Here is a 26,684-nt window from a genome sequence, read left to right as displayed (position 1 = left end):
TCCACTTTTTAGATGACCCAGTTTCTCCAGCTCTTCACATTGAGGTATAACCTACAAACAAATTGTTGGGAATCCTGTCTAGTATGGGCTAGACACTTAAAAAAAAAAAATTGGAAGACAATGGTAAGGGACTTGCCTCTTGTAGTTGGATGTCAGTATGTTGGGGGGGAGGGTATATCCTAATTATCGTTACATAGACTTCAGGTAGCTTTTTTGGCTAAATTTCATCTTATTGTTTCCATTCTTCCAGTTTGTTCAAAATTTTACTTCCAAATTCTCTCACTCTTCCACTGTTGAGAGTATGAGAATGGTTTGAAATATTTAAAGAAACACTGGAAAGCAAAAGAAGGTATCTGGCACAGAAGCATCTGGCTGGGGACAGCAGAGTAGGATGTGGTAGGCAGCACATGGGACCTGGTGAAGGGACCTGGGATAAGCAGAGGAAGCAAGAAACTGAAAGGGAGAAAATTAGAACAAACGGCATGGGAGAAGGGAGATAAGCTGAACTGCAGCTTCGGATTCCAAAACGTAATAAACAGAGGAAGATCTTTATTCTACCCCAGAACAGCATTTTGTTCTGCAGTGGAGGATAGCCCTCCTAGTTTCATGTGTCTGTATAGATTAGAGATTCAAGGCGATTCATACAGGTATTAAGAACAGACCCTCTTTTAAAGAAAAGTGCCCGCTTCCTCCACTCTCACTCATCCCCCTACAAAAATGACTAAAAATAATGTGCAGTGATAAGCCTCATCAATCTTGCTGCACACTGAAATATCGTGATTGCTATGTTCAGTTTTCATTTGTCGTCTTCATGATGCACAGAGGGCTTTGACCAGAATGCTTAAATAGTAATGCAGTGGTATGATGCAGAAAGCTGGCAGTGTCTGAGTGTTTTCGGGAAGTGTATGCGATACTTGGTTGCATGCTTAGTGGAGAAAAAAGCTTCCTTTTAGCCTTTGTTTTCTGTTGTTTCTGTATCTGTTCCAAATGCATTGTAAATCATCTGTGCTGTACTTGAGATAGGTAAGGACTTTATGGTGGTAAGAGGCTTGTGATGACTTCAGATTAATGCAGCTCCTGATTGCAGAGGTGAGAAATGCTACTTCTGAGTAGCTTAATGGCTTTTTGTCTCATTTCTGAGGCATTGTTTGCAGGAGAAAGTGGTCTCAGTTCCACTGAAGTGTGATTTAACTTTAAATGGTGCAGAAGGCTACGTGCATTTGCTTATTTTGGTTTAAACCATGCCTAGAATTATTTACTTGGCTAAATTGAAATAAGCCACTTTGCAAAATAAAGAAATGTCTGTGTAGTGAATTGTATTTTTAACATCACACTAATATAATCTGATTCAGTTCTCTTGTTCAGACGAGATCTAAGGTTCAAGCCCAAAGAAAGCCAACTAGTCACGCTAGATGCTGCTAAAGTAATAGTTACTTTTGTCTTCAGTTAAAATCAGGGAAGTTTTTGAGAACTGGTTTCTGTTGTCTTATTCTTTGTTACAAATCCTGTGCAGATTTATATTTTTTCTTGTGTTCCTCCTTCAATTCATTTACTCTAATTTTATTGTTTTGACTCTAGTGATTCTCTTGCTTCACTAGAAGTCCTGTCAATGAATCTTCTAGCATAGAAAAGGCCTGATTGATTGATTGATTGATTGATTATTTATTTATTTATTTATTTATTTATTTTAATGTAAAAGGCATGGGGGAGGAAAATCTTCAGATTTGGTTGGGGTGGAAGAAGAAAAGGGACTGAAACCAACCTCACCAACAAATTAGTTGTCTTTTTATATATCACGAGAGTTGCAGACAAGGCACAGGCTCCCTATCATTTTAAAAGGTAATGGTATTTTAAATGTTACCTTTTCACCTTGATCTGTGTTCATATTCTTAATATATGTGAAGTAGTACTTGGAACCCCATTATCAGAAGTGATGACAAATTTAAGGTCACTTGCATTAGTTTATTTTGTAGTTTAAAAAAAAAAAGCTATGTTGGCATAATTGTGCACATTCCTTTCAACACTGCTTCTGCGTGGGATACAGGTATTAGTATTGACATGTTTTATAATTACAATATTTTTTACAGTGCTACTAAGATAGCAACTGAATATTGCGAAAACCCTTACTTTGAGTTGCTTGCATCTACAGAGATGGAAATTACTTCATTTTGAGTGGTCATCACTGAAAAGACCTTGGAGAACCCCTGAAGAATTATGGTATTTTGTTTCATCACTACTGTGAGAAACTGACTGGTGTGTTTGCAGATTAGTACATGTTTACATAGCAGAATGTCGGTTCAGAGTAAATACCACTTTACACACCATTTTAATGCTTTATTTACTTTGAGAAAGGAAAGCTGTTTTTTTACTTAAATGTCACTTATATGTGGACTGGATTCCAAAGAGCAGATATTGGATCACTCAACTTTTTCTAGATGTGAATGTGATCTTCTACCTTTCCAAATGCATAAACTGTTGCCTGCTGGTTTCAGTTTGCTAGATTGGTTACCTTGTTCTTGTTTCCATGTGTCAGAACTCTTCTTAACAGGGTGTACTGGAATTGAAGCCAGGCAGGGTAATTAAGACAGTCATTGATACTCTAAAATTACCCTGTACTTTTAAATGTAGGGAAAACTTGTTCTTCTAGCTTGTCTCATTTCATCCGTTTATTGTTCTGCATGTATGAAAATATAATCCTATAAATTAAATTTTAAAACACTGTAACACTGAATCCGGTAGAACTATGACTTCACCCCAATAGGCATTTTGTCATTGACCTCTATAGAGATCCACCTTCATGTGTAGTGTATCAGCCTGCGTAAGAAGAGATAAGACAAACCACAATGCTGCTGAATTCTGTCCTAACCTCAAGCCAAGGAGCATTTTGTTTTCATCTGTAGTTCTCTGAAATTTTTCACCCATTCTGTATCTGGTCTGTGGTCTCGATTTTGAGAAAGTTGGACAAATCTGACTTCTCCATTCGGGGGGGTGGGGGGGGCACTTCAGACAGGGAAGAGCATTGCAATTAATTACAGTACTGTAGAGTATGGATTTATATTAAAAAGCTAATCTGAAATACAGGTCTCCAAAGCTAATCAGTAGTTTTTATTTATTTATTATTTTTTTTGGAAGGGTTTATGTAAAGATTTTGCAATTCTAATTAGAGCTGATTTATGTTTGGAATCCTTATTTAACTGATGCTTAAATGTGTGGATGTGCAGATAGTGTAAAATGTGTAATCTTCTGCATTGGTGTGGGCAGTGAAAATATTTAGAGGATTATTGTTCCTGAAGTTCATGATGACATAATGCCCGCCCTTTGGGGACTAGTGCTAAGTGGACTAAATGCGGATTTGAGCAGTGATGAGTACAACACGATGATGTGCACATTTTTTTTAATTAATGATTTAAATAATTTAGTGTCCATTTTATTCTTTTTGCTTCAAAATTTGAAGGATTAAATCATGCTTTCCCTTTATCAAGTTAAAGTGCGAGGAATGAACAGGTTCAGAACAGTATACAAGTTCAAAGAGTGAAATCTCATTTTTACAGATTCTGACTGGAACCTAAACCAGCCTTTTTTCCTAAAGTTCTGTCTATGAAACAAATATGAATCCAGGGAAATAATGCAAGACCTTCATCTTAATAGAGCTTGGTTGTACTTTATTTGTGAATAATATTTATTTTGAGAGAATCCCCTAGTTTGGGTAGGGGAAAAATTAGATACCCATTAATATTTTACTTGAATCACTGAAGAGCCAGGGCATAGTGCTGGTATTTCTCTTCTTCCTTCTCTCTCCCCGCCCTGGCAGTTTGGATCACTAGATTCATTAACAGATTTTGCTTAACAGGCTCGTCAATGCTGCCTCCACTTCAATCTGCGTTTCATTTTCTGTGGTTTAGAAAATATTGTATAAGATTGCTGTGTTGCTGTCCCTCCCCCCCTTGCGATTTTTATGCAGTCTTTGATTTCAAAAAATTCACTGATTTTTAAATATTTGGAGTGTATCATTTACTATAATCCTATAGTTAAGTGGAGGTATGGTGAAGAGTAGTACTTGGGAATTGCTTAGCAGCCTTTACCAAGCTACAGTAGCATCTTAACCACAGACTAGATGATAGCTGCTACAAAATACTTATGTTTGATTTAAAAAAAAAAAACAAACCCTACAAAATAATTAATACAGAGTTCAGATTGATTGCGAGTATTGTGCTATTTTAGAATGTCGGGTTCAGCAAACCACAATCTTCTGAAAACTAGAAAGTGAAGAGTTAAGTTCATGCTAATGAGTCTTCCCTCCTAAGGCTCATAACACACAAACTGCTTTTGAACAGTAATAAACAGGAGCTACCTGGCCTTGTCTCACTCTAACTAGTCCACAGAATGAATACAGTGTCAATTTGAACGTAGTTTCAACCTGCATGCTATCCCATTGATCTGCTGACATGCCTCATATCAAGAAGACTTCTGGAGGCCCAACTCTTGATATAACATGATTTGAACAAGGCTCAGCAGATCTCTCGTACACTCTCATCTTATTTTGATCACAAAAATCTCACATCTCCCACTTGCCAGGTATTATAGCAGCTTGGCAGACTTGCAACTCAGTCCCTCTATTGTTTTTTATTTTTTATTTTTTTTATTGCCAAGAAGTTACTGAATAGGAAGATATTGGGAGTGCAGGTTTTGAACAGCACATGGCAGAAAAACTGTTGGTCAATCAAAGGAATGTAGCTGTTGGGCAGAACTTTGAGATCTTCCTTTTGGGAAATTACTGATGTAACTCAGCTGTTGACAACAGAACATGGTTTACAGTCCTTAAGTACAGAAAGGCTGACTAGCAGTTTTGTCATCAAGTTAAGGAATCCAATGAACACTGGGTTTCCCTAAAATTATTATGGTTACCCTAAGTCCCAGGGGCTGCTGTCTCCTACTTCCTGTGCAGTGGGATTGGATCCTGGGGGCTCAGTGCCAGCCTCTCTACATCAGGATTGGGCTCTGGGGCTTGGTGCTGCCCTCTTCCAGTGCACGAGCCTGGACTTGGGCACCCCATCTAATTCACAGGACCTGGGGCTCCCCATGGGTCTGGAATTTGGCAGCAGGACAACAGTGCCATTGCTCTCCTGCAGCCCACATTCTGGACCTGTGGGGAACCTTGTGGGCAGGATGGCGTAACATGGCCAGTCTGGCCCATGGACCAGGAGTCTAGCATCCCTGGTTTAGATCTTTTGAAGCATTTAATCAGATAATCATCATCTTTCCTATATCAAAAGTTTCTTTAATTGTTGATGCATATTTACACTGTTGTTTTCAATTCATGCAAGTCAGCCATTTGACCTTTTGTTTTGGGACCAGCAGCAGCACTGATCTTCCCAGCACTGGCTGTGGAATGGCAAAACATTAAAACAGCTTTGACGAAACTAAATGGAATAGTACTTCTGAAACTAAATGAAAATTTAAACAAAACACTGTTCCGTTGAAGTGGAATAGTGCTGTTTCACACAGCCCAAATAACTAGGAGTACGCAGAGAATTTTTGGGCCAATACCAATAGCTGATTGTTAATGAGCCATACCGGTCCAATTCTGATATGCAGCTGGGCAGCTTGGAGAGTGGCTTGTAGCTGGTAAGTCTGTTGCAGGGGAAGGAGCAAGGTAAGGGGCAGATTGAGGCCCCAATGGTGAGGGAGGGAATGGAGCAGGGCCAGGGGCAGCCACTGTACAGTTGGGGCGGAGCAGGAGACAGCTGCAAGCTGCTTATTTGGGGGGGGGGGGTGCAGCACCAGCTGCTACGTGCGCACCAGGAGGGCATGGAGGGTGTATGCCTCCAGATCTGTTCACAGGGTGAAGGCAGGCTGTTGTTGTGGGCTGGGGCCAGGGGCAGTGCCAGGCTCTTCCTGGGGAGGTAGGGGGTAGGCTGGGACAGGGCTGTGCTTGGGAGTGGTCAGTGGTGCTAGGAAAGGAATATGGGGGGAAGGGGGAGCTGCAGCCACCCCAAAATTTGCTACAGCCCCCCCCTCAGTGCTGCTGCCACCTGCACCACTGGGAAGAGCCCGCTGCCCCAGCCTTCAGCAGCAGCCTGCCTTTGCCCCACATGCAGATCTGGGGGCACCGCCCCATGCCCTTCCTGGGGCATATGTAGCGGTGGGAACCATCCCCTGCTCCCTGTGCCTCCCAGACAAGCTGCTTGTATCTCCATATCCCACTCTGCACTGGCTGTGCCTCCGTCCCGTATCAGATCGGCACCAACACTCTCGGGGCAGGCAGCGGTGGTGCTGGAAGAGAGCTATTTCGGGGGGGGGCTGCAGCCACCCCAGAACTTGTTGCAGGTACTGTAGCTGTGTGCACACCACCCCACCCCCCCCGGCACTGCCTGAGTGCAGTGTAGCCCAGCCTCCACTGGGAGTTGCCCGGTGCAAACCTAGCTTGCAGCAGCCCATCCTACCCCACTTGAATCTGGGGGCACATGCCCCTCATGCTCTCCTGGGGTGTGTGCAGTGGTGGGAACTGCAACTCCCTCCTCACGCCCCCCAGATGAGCTGCGGCTCAGTCCCATGCCCCACCCTGGCTGTGCAGGGCCTTCCCCAACTCCAGCCCTGCTCCCTCTTCCCCTGCCCTTCCCTGTGCCTTGCCCCACAGATTTACCTACTGGGGGTGCACATGCATATGTGCACACACTCGGCGCCCCCTCCCCCCCTAAATTTTTATCCCTCCACCTATGAGTGTTAGGCGTATTAAGGGCTGTCTGTTTACTTTATTTAGGCCAGGGGTGGGCAAAATGCAGCCTGCGGGGCCATTCTGTCCGGCCCGCAGTGCCCCTAAAAAATTTAGGAAGTTAATATTTATCTGCCCCTGGCTGCCTGTCATGCGGCCCTTGATGCCTTGCCAAAACTCAGTAAGCGGCCCTCCACCCAAGATAATTGCCCACCCCTGATTTAGGCTGTATCTCCAAAGGAGGATGTGAAATTAAAAAAGAACCAAGTTAGACAACACTCATTTTAATAATGGTAATGTATGGTGACTGTTAATACCATGAATGGCACATCACATTTTTCTTATGGGCTATTTTACATGTGTGTGTATACTGTTATAGTGCCTATATCTAGTAACTCTTGAAAAGCACCAGGTGTTAAGAGTTGTATCCAAAAAGGCCTTGCATACTTGTGGATTACTTCAGTGAAGAAGCTATGTACAGCTGTCCTGTTCCTCATGCAGGCTTTTGCTTGATCAAAAGCCTTGGTTAGTGCTAGCAGCATTGGCTTGTGAGTAATTGTGGATATGTTACCTGTTTAAAATGTCTGGATTTTGACACACAGCCACCATGTCTAATCTCGTACTTAGATTGGGCTCCATGAAAACTAGAGACTTTTAGAAGGTATCGTTTATTTTGTCACCTGCAGTGTGTATGCAGGGAGGGGAAAGATTTCTTCAAAAATCAAAATTTGTCTTAAAGGAGCATTAACATACTTTTTTACATATGTCTAATTTAAATAGTAGCTGAGCAAATTCTTTTATGCATTTATCATCACAATATCCTGATGAGCCCCAGAGCTAGTATTGATTCTTCATTTTATTAATAGGGGAATTTGAGGCCCAGAGAAGCCAGATGATTGTCCCTTTTCACTGTCCTATGGAAAATCTGTGATAGAGTGGGGATTTGTATCCAGGTTTTCCAAGTCCCAGACACTACCCTTTAGACAATCTTTTAACAGAGAGAAGGTCTTGTGTTGTACCCTCTTCAGTTGATGTTTTATTAATATGTTTATGGAATGTAGGATATTCAAATGTGCCCTTTCGTACATCTTGGTTTGAAACAGCTGTGTTGACAAGGGATAAAAAGATTGATAGTAGATTTCTATTAGTAGTAGAATACAGATGCTTTTACTGGTCAGAGCATAAGTATCTTAAAACTAAATCTTAACACACAGTAATTTTTTCAGTTGCTTTTTGCTTCCTGTTTGAGAGAGACTTTATGAAGTACCTTGTCAAGTGCCAGTGGTTGAAGCATGAACCCTGGAATAGTATATTCTGCAGAGTAAGTGACAGAATGTCAGGTTACAGAAGTGTATGAAAACAATTTTCTGCCAGGTATAAAGCAGTGGTGCTCAACATCTGTCCTGTGGGCTTAGCCTGCAGAGCTTCTGACAGATCCAGAACTTGTCAGCAAGGGAGCTGTGATGGTGTTAATTGCCATACCCTTGCTGCCTGTAGCCCAGATGATGGGGTCCAGCGCACTAGGTAATGCTCGTGTGCCCTGGGGCCAGTGTGCGGGGTCACTCCATTGGGGGTTGGGCTGGTGCATTGGATTGCATCCACAGGACACTGCAGTGGACTGGTTCCATGCCACTCATCCAGCCTGTCAGCACAGGAGGTTGAGCATCACTGGTTTAAAGATATGATATCATGGTTTTCTTGCTCTGGTTCCTAAAACAAAGTGTAGAACATTTATTATTTTCAGCGCACAGTCTTGCTTTATATCCCCCTCCTCTCCCAAGAAAAAGTTCTTCACTGAAAAGCCTACTAGGCAACCTAGAGTTATTTTTTGTCTCAGCAGTTAATCTTTTTAGTTCAGCACCTGCTTAGTTTTTGGGTTTTGTTTTTGTGTGGTTTTTTTAGACTACTTTAAAAAAAAAAAAAAAAGTGAAGAAATCTGAGTAAATTTCAATGTACATTTAAATCCTGAATTCTGTATTCCTTTTTACTTTAGAAAGTGTGAAGAGAATTGAGATGAGCTGTTATCCAACTCTTAGATGAAATTAGTGTACCTGTTGCTTATTCATTAGAAGTAATGTCTTGTTATAATTTGCTAGCCATGCAACAAGAAGATGGCTCTGCATAAAATTTTCATTATTAGTATCTAACCATCAGGAGGCAGTCGTCTTTACTGATTTGACATAAGTTCTGCAAGCCCTGCCAATAGGAGGGGAAGCAGCAAATTTAACCTTCTGTGTCTTGGTTTTCTGTCTCTAATTAAGCCAGCCTCATTAAGGTAGTTAATACCACCTCCTTGGAAACTAACACAATGATGTGAAACTGCTCACTCACTCACACAGGTGAGCACACATTACAAATGTGAGAGCAGAGCATTTACTTCCCCAGGTCACTCTTGAATTTAATAGGAATTACGTAGTACCTTCCCTTTACAAGATTTCATAATAGGCATCATTATGACAAGACAGCTTTGAAAAACATTGTTAGCCGATCACCTTATCCCCGTGCCAAGTAACCAAATAGTAGGCCTGTACAAAGTGGCAAGTATTTGCTTTGGATTTGGATTCAGTCGATTCAGAGGGACAGCAATTTGATTTGGAGATTTGAATCACTGTCACGATTTGATTCTGCTGAATCGGATCTGAAGATTTGGTGCTGCTTTGGAGATTCAGCCATAGACTAAACAAGCAGCAGTCCTCACCATACTGGATGCAGCTGCCTCCAGCTGTTGAGTTTGTCCTGGTGGGTGGAGCCGGGAAGGGAAGGGGCGTGGGGGAGGGAGGGATTGGGGCTGAGGCTGGGACATGCTGCCCAGCCAGGGCGGAGAGCACGGGACTTGGAAGGGGGTGGGGGGCCTGGGATGTGGGCACGGCAGCACTGGGAGTGTGGGGGCTCTGCGCTGCTGCCACTGCCCCAGCTGGAGTGGGGGGGCACGATGCAGGCATGGCTCACTCTGGGTGTAAGGTGGCAAGGCAGCAGGGCGTGGCCCCTGCTCCCAGTGCTGCTGCACCCACATCAGTGCTGGGAGCAGAGCTTCTGCCCTGCTGCTGTGTGCCTAGTGGGGATGAGGGGGACGGGAAGCCTGGGGGGGAGCAGGCACAGCAGGATTGGGAGCAGGGCATAGCCCCTCTACTGCTTGCCCTCTTCTGCCCAGAGAGTGCTGCGCCTGCATCGTGCCCCCCACTCATGCCCTGGCTGGGCAGGCATCAGCAGGGCACAGCCCTTGCTTCCAGTGCTGCCGATCCCACCTCCTGTGCCCCCCCTGCCCTCCTCCCTCCACAGGTCCTGCATTCCCCACCCTGGCTGGGCAGCTTGTCCTAGCCCCAAGCCCTCCCTCCCCCATTCCCCTTCCCTTCCCCCCTCAGCCCACCACAACAGATTTACCAACTGGAGGCAGCTGTCCATTGTGGTGAGGACTGCTACCTGTTTAATCTATGGCCTAATCTCTGAAGCAGTGCCGAATCTTTTCTGAATCGATTCAAAGGCTTCCAGTTCAATTTGGACTTTCTAATTGGTATCTGAATTTGATTTGGATTCAGTTGCTGAATTGGGCCAATTCTCCAGATTGAATCTGCAACCAAAGCTTTGCACAGCCCTACCAAACAGCTAACTACAGCAGCAGCACTGAAGATACACCTGTCAAAAAAGGCAACATAGGATTTGGCCATAATTTTAATCAGAATTTTCCTTTGAAGTGAACCATATCTATCAGGCTTACTAAATTTATTTCCATACTGCTAAAATGTTTCATACACTTCCTGACACTAAACAAACATTGCTAAAGAAAATGCTGCAGGCAACTTGAGATGAATAGATTCTGCACCTGCACCTCCCCTTTATTCTCACTTGGTTGCTTTCCTATTTTCTCAACCAGCAGCAGATGCTTGAATTTTTTTGCAGTAAACTCATTAAACTTGTACAAAACGTTTTATTAGCTGATTTTGTCTTACAAGAAGGAAATAGCTTGTTTTCTGTTGGTCAGTGCCTGCAGTGCATGGTTGTACTGGCGTTATTTCCTACGAGCCCAAGAAGACCAATAAGTGCTATTCTTTGCCAAAACGTAATATACAGTGTTCTCCTGTATTGATGTAAAAGTTTGTGGAAGTAGGGTTTTAAAGTTGCTTTTAAAGAGTTTGCCGAGACCTCGGGTTATAGAGGTGAGCTTCAGCATAATTGTCTTGAGTTTTTTTTGTTTGTTTGTTTTTTTAGAACATCTGAAATACAGCTTAAATTGCTTTTGATAATAACTTTAAATTAGATATATGGAGTTAGGAGAGAAAAGTGGTGGAAGAGGAGCTTCAACTTTCTTTCTATCTCTAGTGCAGTTGTTTGTAATGGATGTGGGGCTGCTTTTGTGAAGGCCAAGAAATAAACACATTTTTTACAGGGTTTTCTCCTAAGACACTTGGCTGGATTGTTTAAAGGGGAATCTCATTTTCCATTCTAGCACCTGAACTTGGGGGGGGATTGAGTTTTGTCCTGGATTCAGAGGGGTAGTTGTGAATGGCAGACCATATCAAAGGAGTTTGCAGGCTGCATTTGGTCCACAAGCTGAACTTGAGGACCCCTTAGTCTAAGTAAATAGTGTTTGGTTGTAAACAGATTAGTCCCAAACAGAATTAATGTTCCAAACTTGGCAAAAACTCTTCAGAACCATAACCAGGAGTGAGCTTCCTTCATGTTCGAGGGGGTAGGGGATTACTATTAAAACAATGCTATAAAATAAGTTTAATGTGGGTTCCCATCAAAATGTAAACCAGCCACTTGTGTTGCAAATTCTTCTATTTATTCCTGAACTTGGCCAAGGTACATTTTGTTTGTTTCTAGTACTGCCTCAATGTTAATCAGATATACACTGGCTTCATTCTCCTAGGAAGAGAAGTTGGATTAAAAGCTTCATGCAAGCTTCTTCACTTTATCATATGTGATTTGTTTTCTGTGATTGAATCAATGCAAAAAACTGTGCTGCTAATGTGTTGAAGAGTAGGTTCAGACTGGACATTAGAAAAATGTTCTTCACAGTCAGGGTTGCCAGAATCTGGAATGGACTTCCAAGGGAGGTGGTGCTTGCCCCATCCTTGGGGGTCTTCAAGAGGAGATGGGACGGGCACCTGGCTGGGATCACATGATCCCAGGCTTGGTGACCCTTTTCTTGCCTGCCAGGGACAGGGGGTCAGACTAGATGGCCCACTGAGGTCCCTTCCGACCCTGGAATCTATGGAAGTCTATAAGCCCTTATATGGAAAAAAGCATTTCTGTTACCAAATCTTGTTGTCCTAATTACTGTCCTTTTAGGCTGGCACTGTCACAGTCAATTTAACATGAGATTTCAGTGGTGATCTCTGGGATTTGACCTGTAAACATAGCCATTGCTTTTGATTTTGTAAAACTTTGATAACACTTTGATTAGATTACATGGAAGTTGATAACTTTCAGCGTTTTTTAAGCACTGAAACAAAAAAGTCTGAATAGTTTGGAATGGGTAATAGTACAGGTATTTTTATGCTGTCTCTAAGGAATCCATTGTGGCTATTTCTAAATCCAGGCTGAGTTGCTGTGGCCTTAAAGCAGTGTTTCTCACCCTTTTTTAGATTCAGGGTGCCACTCCACAACTTCTTTGAATTTGGTGCAACCCTCGGTTGAGAACCACTGTTGTGGTGCTTCAGTTAACTCCAGTGGCTCTGGAGTACTCCTTCCAATGTGGTTAGCCAGACCACATTGCTGTGCTGTGCTGTGGTACAAGCATACACTTCTTCTCTATTAGGGTTATCTGATAAGCCTTACGGAGACAGGAGAGCCTACTGTTGCTGCAGCCCTTCCTGATCTGGCTGTGCATGATGTCTCCTGGAAACAGAGGAGCCTGGGCCAGGTGGAACTGTCTTATGTATGATAAAAGTCATATGTATGCAGGGGGTGGGGAGTGTAGATTAAGGCCTGCAGGGTGAGGGAATGAGTGGGGCTGGGGCAGAGGGGTTGGGAGGGGGGACATGTCCTGCCACTGTGTGCACTCCGGGGAGGCATGGGGAGCATGGGGTAAGGGCAGGCAGCTGTTGTACGCTTGGGGCACGTGCCGTGCCAGCCTCTCCCCAGTAGCTGTGCTTGGGCTGAGCTGGGTGGGCAGTGGTGCTGGAAGGGGGTCCTTTGGCAAATTTCTGGAGTGGCTGTAGTCCCCATACAGCCTGCCTCCCAGTGCTGCTGCTACCTGGCCTGATTGCACTCACTGGGAAGAGGCTGGTGCAACCTTGGCCCCGAGTGCGCAGCAGCAGCCTGCCCTCGCACACCTCCCTGGGGGTGCATGCAGTTCAGGGAGCTGCCCCCCCACACCCCTTGGATGAGCTGCCTGCTCCATCCAGCATCCTGCCCCACCCCGGCTGGGAAGCACCTGCCTCAGCCCCACTCCCTCCCTCACCATGAGGGCCTCAATCTGCCCTCCATGCTGTTTCCCCCCAGCAGACACTGCTCTCCAGGCCGTATGGGCCTATATGGCTTGTCAGTAGTCAGCCATCAGTATTGGCCCAACATTTTTATCAGTGCACCCCTAATCATAATGTAATAGAAGAGGTTGTCATTATGCCTAAGTTTAGTTTGCCTTTACTTTAATATTTTTGTCCTGAGACTTGGTTAAAAAAAAAAAAACAACAAAAGAACAAACCAACTCTTTTAATGTGGAATAGTTTATAATCCTTGTGTACTGTAGCGTATCCCCGGTAGCAAAGCTTGAATTGCCACTTCCATCACAAACCCACATCTCTAGTCTTTTTGTATTTGGTCAAACTTTACTTGGATTCATTTTCTTTATTATTGGTCACTTCTCAGAGGTATAAGGGTAGGAGTTGAGTGGGCAGGGAGTGAGATAAAAATATTTAGACAGCTTTGAGTGGTACAAAATTGGAATGGGCATTTGATGTTTGTTTTCTTTTTGGGATAAGCCTACCTTTTTTTTTTCTAGCTCAGTTTAATTTGCTTCTGAAGTAATTTATATTAACTCAGAACAAGAATGTGTTGGTAATGCTGTTAAGTGGCCACACATGGAGTTATACCACCATATAATTATAATGGTATAGCTGTAGCAGTAATGTTCTCCATTTTCAATGTGTCTTAGGCTTTTGAAAGCTGGTTTGTTAAGTCTAGCACCTTTCTAAAGTGATGATTCACCAAGAGTTTTATAAAAGAGCAAAATGTACTTGTGACTTCATTTAAACCTTGGTAATAATAAAGTAATGTGGAAGGTTAGCAAATGAGAACCAGCTTAAAAGTTCCCTTCATTTTTCCTTCCCCCCCACCCATGCAACTGAAGGATACAAATTGACCTTTCACACATACAAAATAGGCCCTTTTTTTTCTTCTTTTTTTTTTTTCTTTACAAGTATCTGCATAGGAGCAAATAATAGAGCCTCACCTTGACAAAGCTGCTGAAGTATTAATGAGTCTTTATAATCTCACATCAAATACAGCAGTTATGAGAGAACATAACTTGATGAGGCATCATTCAGCTTAGTGGTATTGTTACAGATTTTATAGTAAAAGAAACATTCTTTTCCCATTGAACCGTGTCCTGGATAACTTCATACACAAGTGACTACAGATTTCTAAATTGGGTGTGCCAGTAGCCTATGGTCTCCATGGGAATATGTGGAAGAAAACAAGTTGTGAAGTCATACTGAAGAACTAATGAGCTCACTAGGGATGAGAGGACAAGGGAAGGAGGGGGGTGTTTTTTCTTTTTCTCCCAGCTGAACCATCTTGTAGTCAAATTACATTTGCTTCATTTATGAAGTGATGGCTTCATAAAGCCCCAGGCCAGTATCAGTCCTGCAGTTGGCAGGCTTGATGTGTGCACCAGTTTTGGATTGCAAACAACTTGAGTTAAAAGTAGTAGTGTATCCCCTTAATGTGGATGCTGTTATGCTGGTGCAAGAGTGTTTATGGCTTAATCCTTTTAAAAACACATTCCATTGTGCTTGTAATCTCCTTCTACAGTGCCATGAGATATGTTTTTAAGTGGATCTTTAGAGTATATTTTCAGTTTCAATAACTGACAAATGAAGTGAATCTTGATTAATAAATTTTGTGTATAGGGCAATATAGTAATATACCTTTGTAAAGTTAGGAAAAACTGCAGTAAGATAAGTGCAGAAAAAAGTGGTTTACTTTTCTTGCTTTAATTTTAAAATACTGTGTGCGCCATCTTCTGGATAAGTATGTTACTGAAATAGATTGGATCATTTTCATGAGGTTAGGTGAGGACAAGTGCCTGAGAGGATTTGAGAAAAAAATTACATTATAGCACACTTAAAGAAAGGTACTTCTAAAAAAAAAATATTTCTGAATTCATGTGTGTATATGTCCAGCTAAAACGTTTGAATTCCAGTTCTTGGTATTGTTTTAATGCAGATCTTTTTGGCCAAAGATTTTGTGGATATAATATGTTTAAAAAAAAGAGTACTAGGAAATCCATGTAGACTGGGAATGCAACACATGCAGTCCTTGTCCCTACATGTGAAAATATAATTCAAATTTTGGAAATGCAGCTTTCATCCTAGGAAACTACATACGGTGTTCCATTTTTTTTTCTTTCTATAGAATTGCCCACAATGTTTGTTTGTTGTTACTCTAATTTCTGTCCTGGTACAAAATCTAGTAGTAGGTGTGTGACAGGTCAACTAGCAGTGTTCTTCACAGAAAGGAGTTTTTTCTAGGAGTCCGAATTAAATAGGTTGACATATTGTTTCTTGCTAATTGAATTAAGGAGATAAACAGCTTGAATGGCTTTACATGCAAAGTACTATGGGTGCTTATAGCTCTGTTAGCATCACTACTTGTCAGAGCTTTCCGTCATTGCTATAAGCCTGCAGTTCTCCACTTGTAAAGGTAGGATAAAGCTGTTAAATATCTGTGGAGGGCAAACAAAAATAGCCCTCTGACCTAGAACACTTTGTGTTGTTGCGGTGTTGTTCACGTTCAGTCTTTACCACAGGCGAATAAACATGTCGGGTCAGTTTTAGATACAAAAGTTAATCATTTAGAGATTGGTTTAAAATTACAGTCTAATTTGGTAATAGGTAGCTATTACCAGTTTTGTCTATTTTTAGTTTTGTCAAAATGTTAAATATCATAATTTCACTTTATTAGTGGTCATTTTAGCTGTCTTGAAAGGGTATGAAAAGTGGTCTGTCCTCAGTTCTGCAAGAAAGTACACTTGAAAATTGCTTACTGAGACTAAAAGTTAACTTACCTGAAAGATTTTAATTCCATGATCACTCTTAATACAAGGATAAAATGAAGCATGTAAAACATCTGGGGGTTTTTTGGGGTTTTTTAAGAACTTGAAGAAAACTGTTCATGGTGGATTTTGGGTAGTGTTTCCTTTTGGAAAGCATGAATTGTTGATTTGGTGGCTCTTAGGTGTCTTCTCGTAGGTTGTTTTGCTGTTTCAAAATAAATTGTAAGACAGAAGGAAGTCTTATGATTTGTATTGTTTTGCTGTTTCAAAACAAAAGGGGAAGGATAGGTAGATTTACAGTGGTGCTGTAAGAGTCCACTGCATGTAACTTTTATTTAAAGAAAACTTTTTCTTTGTAGTTGAATTCTGCTTAGTATGTAGTAAGAGTATAGCAAAAACTGCTTAAAACATGAGTTTTATCTTGAGTTTGCCCTGTGGACCTTTGATAAGAAAATGCTTGTGAGGGTTGGCAGCCAGAACAGCTGAGAGAAGCAGTAGTTTCACCTCCTGCGCTTTTGTGTTGAAGCTCCTCCCTTCCCTCCTCCATGGTGATCCTTCCCAGAAGCAAAATATAATCCTCATTGGCTGAGGCTTTGATGGGTGGGCTTTGTGGGCTTGTTTTTCAGTGCTGTCTATGACCTCACTCTTATTTGCTTCAGTGCTTCAAGCTGAAAGGCTCTTTTCTGTTCCTGCTTCCAGAGGAGTGTTTTGCATTTGGCTTCCTTCGCTGCCTGACCTTAGGTTTGGTCAATCCAGGCTTTGAAATACAGGGCTGTCTAACCAAAGGGATTCTATTGTTTGTTTTTAACAGACTCTTTGAATTGGAGGAAACGCTTTTTGGGAGACAGATTTTTGGAGACTTCTGCCTCTGAACTGCCTTCACCACTGCCACCTTGTTCTGTCTAATGTGCTACAAGGATGAGCCCAGCATTTGGAGCTATGGAAGTGGAGCACTATTCCAAGGGAGTCCTGCTCGAGCCTTTTGTCCACCAGGTTGGGGGTCACTCCTGTGTCCTCCGGTTTAATGACAAGACCATCTGTAAACCCCTCATCCAGAGGGAACACCAGTTTTATGAGACTCTCCCAACAGAAATGCGTAAATTCACTCCTCAGTATGAAGGTAGGTTACCAAACCTTAAAAGGGGTTGGGCTTTTTCCTTCTGTAAATACAAGTGTGTGCTCTCTGTTCTCTAAAATCTCTTTGTGCTGAAGAGATTTTAGGGGTTTTCTTTTCATGTATTTTGATGTTGTCTGAGGCAGGCTGTGGAGATGCAGGGGTGGCGATGCTTGCCAGTTGGTCTTTGGGCTGACTAACAGCATTAGAGTAGAGCAGCTCTGCTGGTGACAGCCCATATATCTCCTTTAGGGACAGGTAAGTAGCTGACAGCTTGTACATGTTCTCAGTAATTCTGTGCTTTGATTTCTGATTTTTTTTTTTCTTTTCTTTTTTTATTTGTTGCCTTTTGTTTGATTCATTTTCAGGGGCTGGGTAAGATTTCTCGACTGTGTCTTGTGTAAGTTAGCTGTATTGTTTTTTTGGATTGTCCTCTGACACACTCATTTTAATCACCATCACTCACTGAATGTCAGTATAGCAAAGAAAGTTGAATAGTACTTTGTTAAACGTTTATAATGTGTTTCTGCCCTCAAGGAAGAGACAGTTTGGTGTTTAGGTAGGCAAGGGGCCAGCAGCTGTGATGAGGTTGGGTTCAGATAGCATGCAGGAATGGAAATTCCAGTTCTCAAGCATTACATTAGGTAGCCAAAATTGTTTTACTCATTGTGGATATCCCCGTAACTACTGCCTGATGATTAATGGGTAAAATATATCTGAAGCACTTATTAATTTGGGATTGCTTTCTAAAGTATATTAGCTGTAAGTACTGAGTAAGGGTGACCTAAGTTTGACATTATAATTATTGTAAGATCAGAGGAAGACTTTGAAGATGTTTCAAAATTTATATTGCCTGATTGCACACCAAGCTCTTCTGGAATTGAAGAAAACATGTTCTATACATATTTACGAACTGTAATAGAACAATTGTACCAGTATGTGTGGCTCTTTTTGTCTCTTGGGGAGCGTGGGAGGGACTAGGGTAAGGGGCCTCATTCGGTCCATCTCTGTTGTTTTTTCCAGGATAAAGCCAAAAGTCATATGCTAGTTGGTTCCCCCCTTTTTTTCCTGTTTGTCCTTTTTGCTGTGTGGCAGCAGGACTGTCAGTCAGAACTTCTGCACTCCCTGCCCCTGCTACAGTAGGTCCCAGAGGCGCCTGCCCAGCTCAGAAGTGCCAGTCTCACGCCGAGAACTCTCCCCTCTGGCCTAGTGATGAGCGGCAAGAACTGTGCAGATTGATTGATTTGAGGATAAAGAGAGAGGACTGAGGAAAAAAAAATAACTGGCTGAATGTATTTTTTAAAGGCTTCTTCGATAACCATTGAAACTTGTTAATATGGCACTGTGTGCAGCCCTATCAGAACTCTCCACTAAGACTCTTAAAATACAGTGCAGTGACCTAGAGACTCTTGAGATGAGGAGGAAAAATGCTTTCAAGGTTCACCATGTTTCTGTGTACCACAGACAGATTTGCTCTGTATTACATTTTGTTCTTTATTTCACAAGACTGCTGCATAACCAACATCAATAAAATGCACTTTCAAAAAAAAAAAAACCAAACAAGAAAAACAAAACTGAAAATAAATAAGAACTGTAAAAATAAACGTGGTGATTCTAAGTGGAAGCCTTTGAACTAGTTTCTGTTGTAATGCGTGACGTTTTCCTTGTTTTGCTCTGCTTGCAAACCTTTCCTTTCCCTTGAAATCTAACCCTCAATCAAATCTGTGTCTGGATAAATGCTTTTTGCTTTGCTGTCATGCAAAACTTAAAGCTTTTGGTGTTTGTTGTGCAGGTTACTTTTCACTGCAAGATGTAAATATAAAGTGCTTTACATCTATTAGGGGCAGACCAGTCAGAACTTTTTAAATATAATAAAAATTTTCAATAAGTGAAATCGTCTCCTGTTATTATTTGATTCTTTTTTGACTCTGCACCGTGGAGAGGAGACTCTCCTTTTCACAGTTGTTCTGTCTAAATGATAAATTGTCTTACGTGAGGTGTCATTTTTGTCTAGATGTTTTGATATTTGTTAGGTTGACAGATGAGTTTTGGCCTGTGGCAAGATAAAAACTAAGGACTTGGGTAAGAGAAAAATCAAAAGTTGCTATATTCTTAGTGTAAAGTCATGTTGCATAAGATGTTTGCTTGTCACTTCAGCCATTCCCAACTGGGCATGTCCTTTTTTTCCTCAGGCGTGGTGTCGGTGAGCTTTGAAGAAGACGAAGATGGAAACTTATGTCTAATAGCATATCCGTTAAATGGGGACCATGATAACTTGGAAAGTTTAGATAATTCTGACTGTGAAACCAAAAATAAGTTGTTGCGGTGGACTAACAAAAAGACTGTATTATTAGAAAATGAAAAGGTATCTAAAGAGTGGGTCCGACAGCACAGGAAGGAGGAAAAGATGAAAAGGTGGGTCACAAATAAAAGCATTGAAATCATCTTCATGGGTTCAAGATTTGCACTGGTTCTGGAGGCATTAGCATGGTTCATTGAGTTTCTTGCTCTTGTGCTCTGAAGCACATTCCCTTCACAAAGGGAACATGCATTTGGGCTGCTTTTTGCAGTGGCAGTTGAGGGAAGGCTCTTTCATTTCTGTTTTTTTAGTTTCAAAATGGAGCAGTTGTAAGAGCAAATGCAACTGTTCTGATTGCCTGGATTCTCTTGTTTGGTTCAAACCGAATGCAGGTGTAGTAAAGCAAGGTCCCTGAAGTCCTTGTGCAGCTTAAACCCTCTACACACCATACTGTAATGAGCATCATCCAGAAAACTGACTGGTCCAGTAGAAACATTGAAAGTATATAGCTATGTCCTTCAGTGCCACTGTGTAGTCCAGGCAGTGAAGAATTCTGTAAATGGTGTTAATATTTGCTTCATGGGACTATTTTTATGTAAATCTGTACTAGTGCATAGGCAGTTTGGGAGGCGGATTTGTTGTGAACACTGGATACCAACAGTGGACAACTTCCCCCTAATAAAATTAAATGGTTTAATTCCGCAATTGGGAAGAGCCTTTTGAATGCATACTCTGCTTTTAGTTTGCTTATTCGTAAGTCGGCGAAATGTAATGCAAACACCTAGAACATAGTTTCTCAACCTGTGGTATGCATACCCCTGGGGGTACGTACATGAGACAAGTACGGGGTACACAGGTACCCCAACTTTCTCTTGCCCTCTCTTTTCCTTTCTCTCTCTTGCCCTCTTTTCATCTCAAAAAGATGGCAAAAATTTTAAATTTAAATTCCCCAGTAATTGGCGTTTTGTGCTTTGCATGGCACTGGGTTCAGCCCTCCTAGCTTTGGCCTACATCACCTCTAGCCCAGCTACATACTTGAGTTGTGCAACCTTGGTGTAAAAGGTGGCAACCTGATCCACAGCAGATCAGACATCTGTCATGTCATGGCCTTGTATACACAGTCCTTCTTGCAACATATGGTACACAGTCTGTAAATATAAAATCCCCTGGGAAATTGTGTTGGGTACTTATTAAAATTTTAATAAGTTAGGTGTACTTGCTACTTGAAAGGTTGAGAAACACTGATCTAGAAAACCTGCAAATAATGGGATGCCTCTTTCCCTTTGACCTGTGGCTTTTTTTAATTTTTTGTTTTGTTTTTTTTCTAGTCACAAATTAGAGGAAGAATTTGACTGGCTGAAGAAATCCGAAGTCATGTATTATAGTGCAGAGAAAAAAGGGAATGTCAGTTCCCAGATAAAACATCATAATCCTTGGAGTATGAAATGTCACCAGCAGCAGTTACAGAGAATGAAGGAAAATGCTAAACATAGGAACCAATATAGTATCCTTTTCCATACTGTCACAAGAAGCTTTTTGGGACAAGGAGGGCTCTGTCTTTCCTAGCAAAAGCCAAAAAGACCAACCCACACTGTACAGCTAAAACACTAATTTAGTTTGGTGTGAATTTTAATTACATTTATTGCCTTCTCAGTTCAAGTGATTTGATTAAACAAGCTTCTGAATGCTGAAAGTCAGATAAGTGGAGTAGTGGTGCTCTTTCCTGGCACCAGGAATCTTAATTTTTGCAAGTGTTAGGCTGTATCATCAGATTTGGCTTTTCCCTTTAACCCATCTCAAAAACCCAGCAGTGCTGTCTTCCCAGCATTTCAGTGCAGGTGATTGTGACTCAATTAATATTGAGGAAGGTAGTAAGCATCAGTTACCTGAGTGGGAAAGCAGCGCAGTACCCTTTTCTAACGCTTGATATAGGCTGGTTCTGTTCTCCAGCGACTTTATAATTTCTGTAATCTTTTTTCGGTAAAAAGCAAACCGAGCCTAAAATTTAATCGGGGGTTATAGCAACTCCTGTGAGCTCAAGTACCTGAAACGTATGTAGTTCCTTTCTGCTCTGTCTAACTACAGAATTGCATGTTAGGTGCAGATTTGAAGACCTGTGTGCTTTTAGAAAAGGTACTTCAGGGCCCGAGGCTTAACGAAAGTGATATTATAGGAACACAGAATTGAATCCCTTAAAATTATGGTAAATAATCATTGCAAATAGAATTTTCCTGGGCTAGAGCTGTGTGTTGGGTGATTTTTTAAGTCTAGCCCTCCGGCACTATTGTATCTGAGCCCCTCTTGTTTGCACATGAAGATAAGAAGTGTTGCCCTGCTTTACAGATAAGGAACTGAAGCACCAGGGGAATTAAATGTCTTTCCCAAGTTCACACTTGGTAGGAGAAGTTGACATTCACTGAACCTCAGTCCAGTGTTGAACTGGATCATCCTCTGTTTGTTATAGAAAAGAATGTTGGTCAGGTTAACGTGTCCAAGGAGAGGCTAACATTAGGCAATGAATCAATTAAATTTGCCTAAGACAACTTTCAAAGGCACCTTGTGGGGATCTTCATTTTAAAATACAAATGTGCAGCTTGTGTAGATTGGGATAAAGCAATGTGAGGCTTTTATAAGGCTTTTCCCTTAACTAGTTAGAATTCATCTTGCTGGAAAACTTAACCTCTCGATATGAGGTACCATGTGTGTTGGACCTCAAAATGGGGACCCGGCAGCATGGAGATGATGCATCAGAAGAGAAGAAGGCTAATCAGATTCGGAAGTGTCAACAGAGCACTTCAGCAATTATTGGGGTCCGAGTGTGTGGCATGCAGGTGAGTCCAAAATGACTTGGGGATACAGTGGGAATGAAACTTGTCCTACTTAGAAGAGATGCTGCTAAATAGTTGCAGCCATGTGATTTGGCAGCATTAGCAAAAACTCCCAGTTCTTGCTTGAAACTAGTCTTAAACTGCAATCTGCAGCTCTCCCTTAGCATCACAGTGAATGAGTCCTGTGAATATGAGACCAGAAGATGAACTTTTTGCTCTCTTACCAAGTTTGCATCTTACTAGTTCATGTCAAGGCCAGCCCCAGAGTAGCTAGCCTATAAAATACAATACAGGAGGTTACTGAAAGGAGTATTCTCCAGTACCGAATGTGTGGAAAACAAGGCATGTACAGACTTATGCTAAAGTGCATGGTGCATTCAGTGCCATGAAAGAAGAAAGTGTGGTCACTTTTTTTGTTCTGAACACTAACTGGCTTCTCTTCACTGCTGACAGAAGCTCAGTGTAACATGCAAGTGGTATGATTACAGTGATTTAGATGGGAGGAATCAGCTTAGCATTCACTCAACATTAATTGCCTACAACTGAGTGACTAGATAGTAGGGCACTTGCTTGACTCTCCTGCAGTTCTGGCATTGAGTCTGCACCTTTTGAGGAACATGTACCCAAACCATGCCTTGGCTTCTTGGGACTGCCCAGGACTGATGGGTCTTGGTCATGTGCCCTTTTAAGATTTGAAATGGCACTGAAACTTAATACTAGTTTGGGAGTTTACTGCTTCCCCTTTCTACCTACTTAATATGCTGCCAGGGAGCTTCATCTACTACAGCTGCTCCTTACTGCTACGGATAGCAGAGCAGTTGTCTCTTAGCTTAGAGCAGGGGTTCCCAATGTTTTTATGCCATAGCTTGGCAAACCATGGCCCAGCAGTTGCAGCCAACCGCAGTTGGAATTTCTGGCTGGAAGACGTAAGGATACTCCACGCCCCTCCCTGGGCAGGGGGGTGGGTCAAACCCTGCACTGCTATGGGCCCTGTGAAAAGAGCTGCAGCCTCTCCACCCAGCTCTGGGGGTGCCACGGTTTGCAAGTTCGTGGCCGCTTCCGGACTGGAAGCTGACTGTGCTGCGGATCAGCAGCCAACCCGCCACAGCCCCGGGGATTGAGAACCCCTGGCTTAGAGTATTGGGTGACTGTCACTTTTTCTTCCTCTCTGACCCTTGGCTGCTGTGAAGTGGGGATGAGTTGTGCCTTTTCCAGCTGAGCCCTGGACAGGAAGCAGAAACTTTTTTATTGTTCTCCCCTGTGGCTTGAGTCATTGGAGAAACAACTTCTCTACCAGTTTCCATTCATGTCAGTGGTATGGGGCCTGCTCTCTCCCTTCCCATACACTCCTTGGCTCTTTACTCCGTGAACCTTGTTCTGTTTGGTAGAATGGATACTGCTCATGACTGTCACTCAGTTCACTTTTAAAATTTTATTTGTAGAGAGCAGAGCCCCAGTCAAAATGATGGATGCTGCCTATGTTCACCACCATTGTAGTTTTAACTAGAGTGAAGATTCTAGCTTGCTGTTAGCAGCCCCGTTTACACTGTGCTCCCTTTTGTAGAGGCCTCTTCCAGAATAGAGCACAGGCCAGTTGAAAAATCTCTGACCTGTAAATATAAACTCCTAACTCTCTTAATTTTCAGGTTTGGTATTTTAAATAAATAAATAAATAAAATCTTGGCTTGTAGGAACAAGCTGCAACTTTGCAGATTGCTAAAAATACCACCCCCTTTATGGGGGCACATTTTCACTTTTTTTGCTTATGGCACTTGCTGTCAGATGCCAGTAATTCTGGGAATCATTTAATTGAGGCTGCCTGCAGAGCCATGCTGCAGTTGCTACCCAGGGGAGCAATGCAGAGTGGTTGTGGTACATGTTGTAACTTGACTCAGTAAATCTTGGCCACAGCCTCTCTAATCTTAGTTAAACACTCCAGCCTCACTTGCAGAGTGGAAGAGCTCAAACCTAAACCTGAGGAATTTTCACTTTCCTTTGACTCTTAGTACCTTGGCTGCTGTTGAGGCTAGGGTGCTAGAATGTCTTTCCCTTCACCTGTGTAAGAGCTGTTTTGAGAGACAAGGGTACAGTCTTGGTTTAAAAAAAAAACCTTTGCATGTGCTAGGTGTTGAGCCATAACAATTTCTTTCTTCCAGGGTTGATTGCATCTTTGCCACTCGGTCCTAACCATTCCTCTTCTTTCTCTCTCTCCTTCTGCACAGGTCTACCAAACAGGCACTGCCCAGTTAATGTTCATGAATAAGTACCATGGGAGAAAGCTTTCAGTCCAAGGATTTAAAGAAGCACTTTACCAGTTCTTTCATAATGGCAAATACCTGCGCAGGGAACTCTTTGAATCTGTTATAAAGAAACTGACTGAACTCAAATCTGTCTTAGAAAAGCAGGAGTCTTATCGCTTCTATTCCAGTTCCTTGCTGATCATTTACGATGGCAAGGAGAGGCAGGAAGTGGCTGTGGACTCGGACCCAGAGGACTTGGAAGACCTTTCAGAGGAGTCTTCAGATGAATCAGCAGGAGCATATGCTTACAAACCCACTGCTAGTACTGTTGATGTCCGTATGATAGACTTTGCCCATACTACCTGCAAGTACTATGGAGAAGATAGTGTGGTGCATGAGGGCCAAGACACGGGTTACGTTTTTGGACTTCAGAACTTAATAGATATTATTAAAGAAATAAGAGACGAAAGCAGCGAATAAACAGTTTGAATGCACACCAGTAGAAAGCACTATAGTGACTCTTTGTATTCCAAAATTATTGGCCACTTTCTGGTGGTAGGAATCTTTATAGACTCTGCAGGGATGGTCCCACCAGAGTCGGACTTGTTCAGAGGGCATTTACTTACATTGGTGCTACACCTAGCACTGGCAAATCTTGGTATCCTTATTTATTTTAACTTTCTAAACATTCCATATTTGCTGATTCAGATACCTCTGTTATCCCTGTGTGTATATGTTCCAATAAAACTTTTTGTTCATTGTAAATGGGGTTGGTGTCCTTGCTGTTGTTGAGAAGAATAATTAAAGTTCCCTGTTTTTTCTAGCCATGTGGTATAGAAGCTGCTGATGGGCAAACAAGAGCTTGCCATTTTAAAACTTGAGCACTTTTTCAGCACCTTGTGTATTGCATGTGGGTAAATAGCTCCATCCAGGTAGCTTTTACATTGTTGTCATACACATAACCTGAGCTAAAGTATGAATAAGAAATTCTCAAAGGAGTAGCCCTTTGATATAATAGCTTTTTAGCCCTTTAATAGCAGGTGTTAGAGGAATGCTGAAGAATGGAAGAATGCTACCCTAAAAGACTAACTTTTGTTTTGTGGCAAGATACAAAAGTGCTACAAAATGAAAGAGGAACAAGAATATGATTATGCTATATTAGAGTCCTACCAAATGATTTTCAGACTTTAAAAATATAACTGCTGTTCTAACCTGATAAACAATCAAACTGCCTGCTAGGCTGATTTCTTGTAAGTAGAGGGGAATCTTAGGGATTTGACAGAAGACAGCGTGTTGTGGCCTTATGGGTCGGGTCATGGGGCAAGTTGTGTGAGAAAGTGGCAGCATAAAATAGGATGATTGTGGAAGCTGGTAATGTGATAAAAGGATGGATAAAACACCTTCTGAAGCACTCAATGAAGGGGACTGAAAAGAAGAGTAGTGTTGGTGGAACAGGTCAGGAAAGTGATCCTTTCAACTGTATTTAAGTGTCTCCAAGGGCAGTGGAGGGAGGGGGATGCCTTGGGGAAAACAGAGAAGAACACGTTTCAAGATGGAAAGTGATGGCCCCTGCCTTTCCTCTCTTTCCAACTGAAACAACTGGCTTCTAAATGAAGGATCCAGGCAGCTGCATTTATGCTCATAACATGGTTTTGTCTTCATATTCCCCAGGTGATGCCTTTATTTCCCCTGTTCATTACTAACTTTCTTCTGTTCATCCTTGGTTGTTTAAGGGTCAGTGCTACTTAAACACTGACATTGTTATTCAGGGTTTCTTAAGGAAGTTTGCCTTGTCTTTCCATTGGCACTCGCAGCTTTGTTTTTAGACCACGTATCTCAGTCTCTGGGGTATGGGTATCCTTGGGGTATGTGGCAAAACTGTAGAAGGAAAAGGAGAGGTTAGAATAGGAAAGCAGAGGGGGAAGGGATATGTATTATATAGATAGAGGAAGAAGAACTGAACAGCTCTACAATATCTCTTCAGTTGTTGGAGGTGAATGTGGGGGGGGGGGGGGGGTTCTGTATTAAAATTAGTGGCATGCTTCACTCTTACTCTGAAAAGGCGCCCGGGGGGGGCGGGATTGAGTAATGTAACAGACATTTTTCTTTCCCCCAAAATGCATTCCATTTCCTTGCCGGAAGAAATCATACCAGTGCTGAGCTTGTACTATTAAAAAATTAAGTAACTCCATAGCCCTTTTGAATCTTACAGCACTCCAGTTGAAAATCGTGGACATGTAAATTCAGGAAGGAGACATGGCAAGGGGCCTT

General features: G+C 42.1%; 1 protein-coding gene across 2 annotated transcripts in view; it reads left to right on the top strand.

Moving 5' to 3' along the window:
• The window catches only part of IP6K2 (inositol hexakisphosphate kinase 2), a 29,530-nt gene extending 4,352 nt beyond the window's left edge, over positions 1-25,178 (top strand). For both annotated transcript variants that reach the window (XM_006273331.4, XM_019495442.2), the window contains exons 2-6: positions 16,744-17,052; positions 19,239-19,461; positions 20,674-20,849; positions 22,001-22,176; positions 24,396-25,178. In XM_006273331.4, the coding sequence (XP_006273393.1) occupies positions 16,851-17,052; positions 19,239-19,461; positions 20,674-20,849; positions 22,001-22,176; positions 24,396-24,893 (1,275 nt within the window). In that variant the 5' untranslated portion in view covers positions 16,744-16,850 and the 3' untranslated portion in view covers positions 24,894-25,178. The remainder of the gene's footprint in view (positions 1-16,743; positions 17,053-19,238; positions 19,462-20,673; positions 20,850-22,000; positions 22,177-24,395) is intronic.
• The last annotated feature ends 1,506 nt before the right edge of the window (positions 25,179-26,684 follow it).

The sequence above is a fragment of the Alligator mississippiensis genome, chromosome 12 (assembly GCF_030867095.1).
Source record: "Alligator mississippiensis isolate rAllMis1 chromosome 12, rAllMis1, whole genome shotgun sequence".
In the NCBI taxonomy this organism is placed as follows: Eukaryota; Metazoa; Chordata; order Crocodylia; family Alligatoridae; genus Alligator; species Alligator mississippiensis.
Note: the sequence above shows the minus strand (reverse complement) of the source record. Positions and strands in the feature narration are given on the sequence as shown.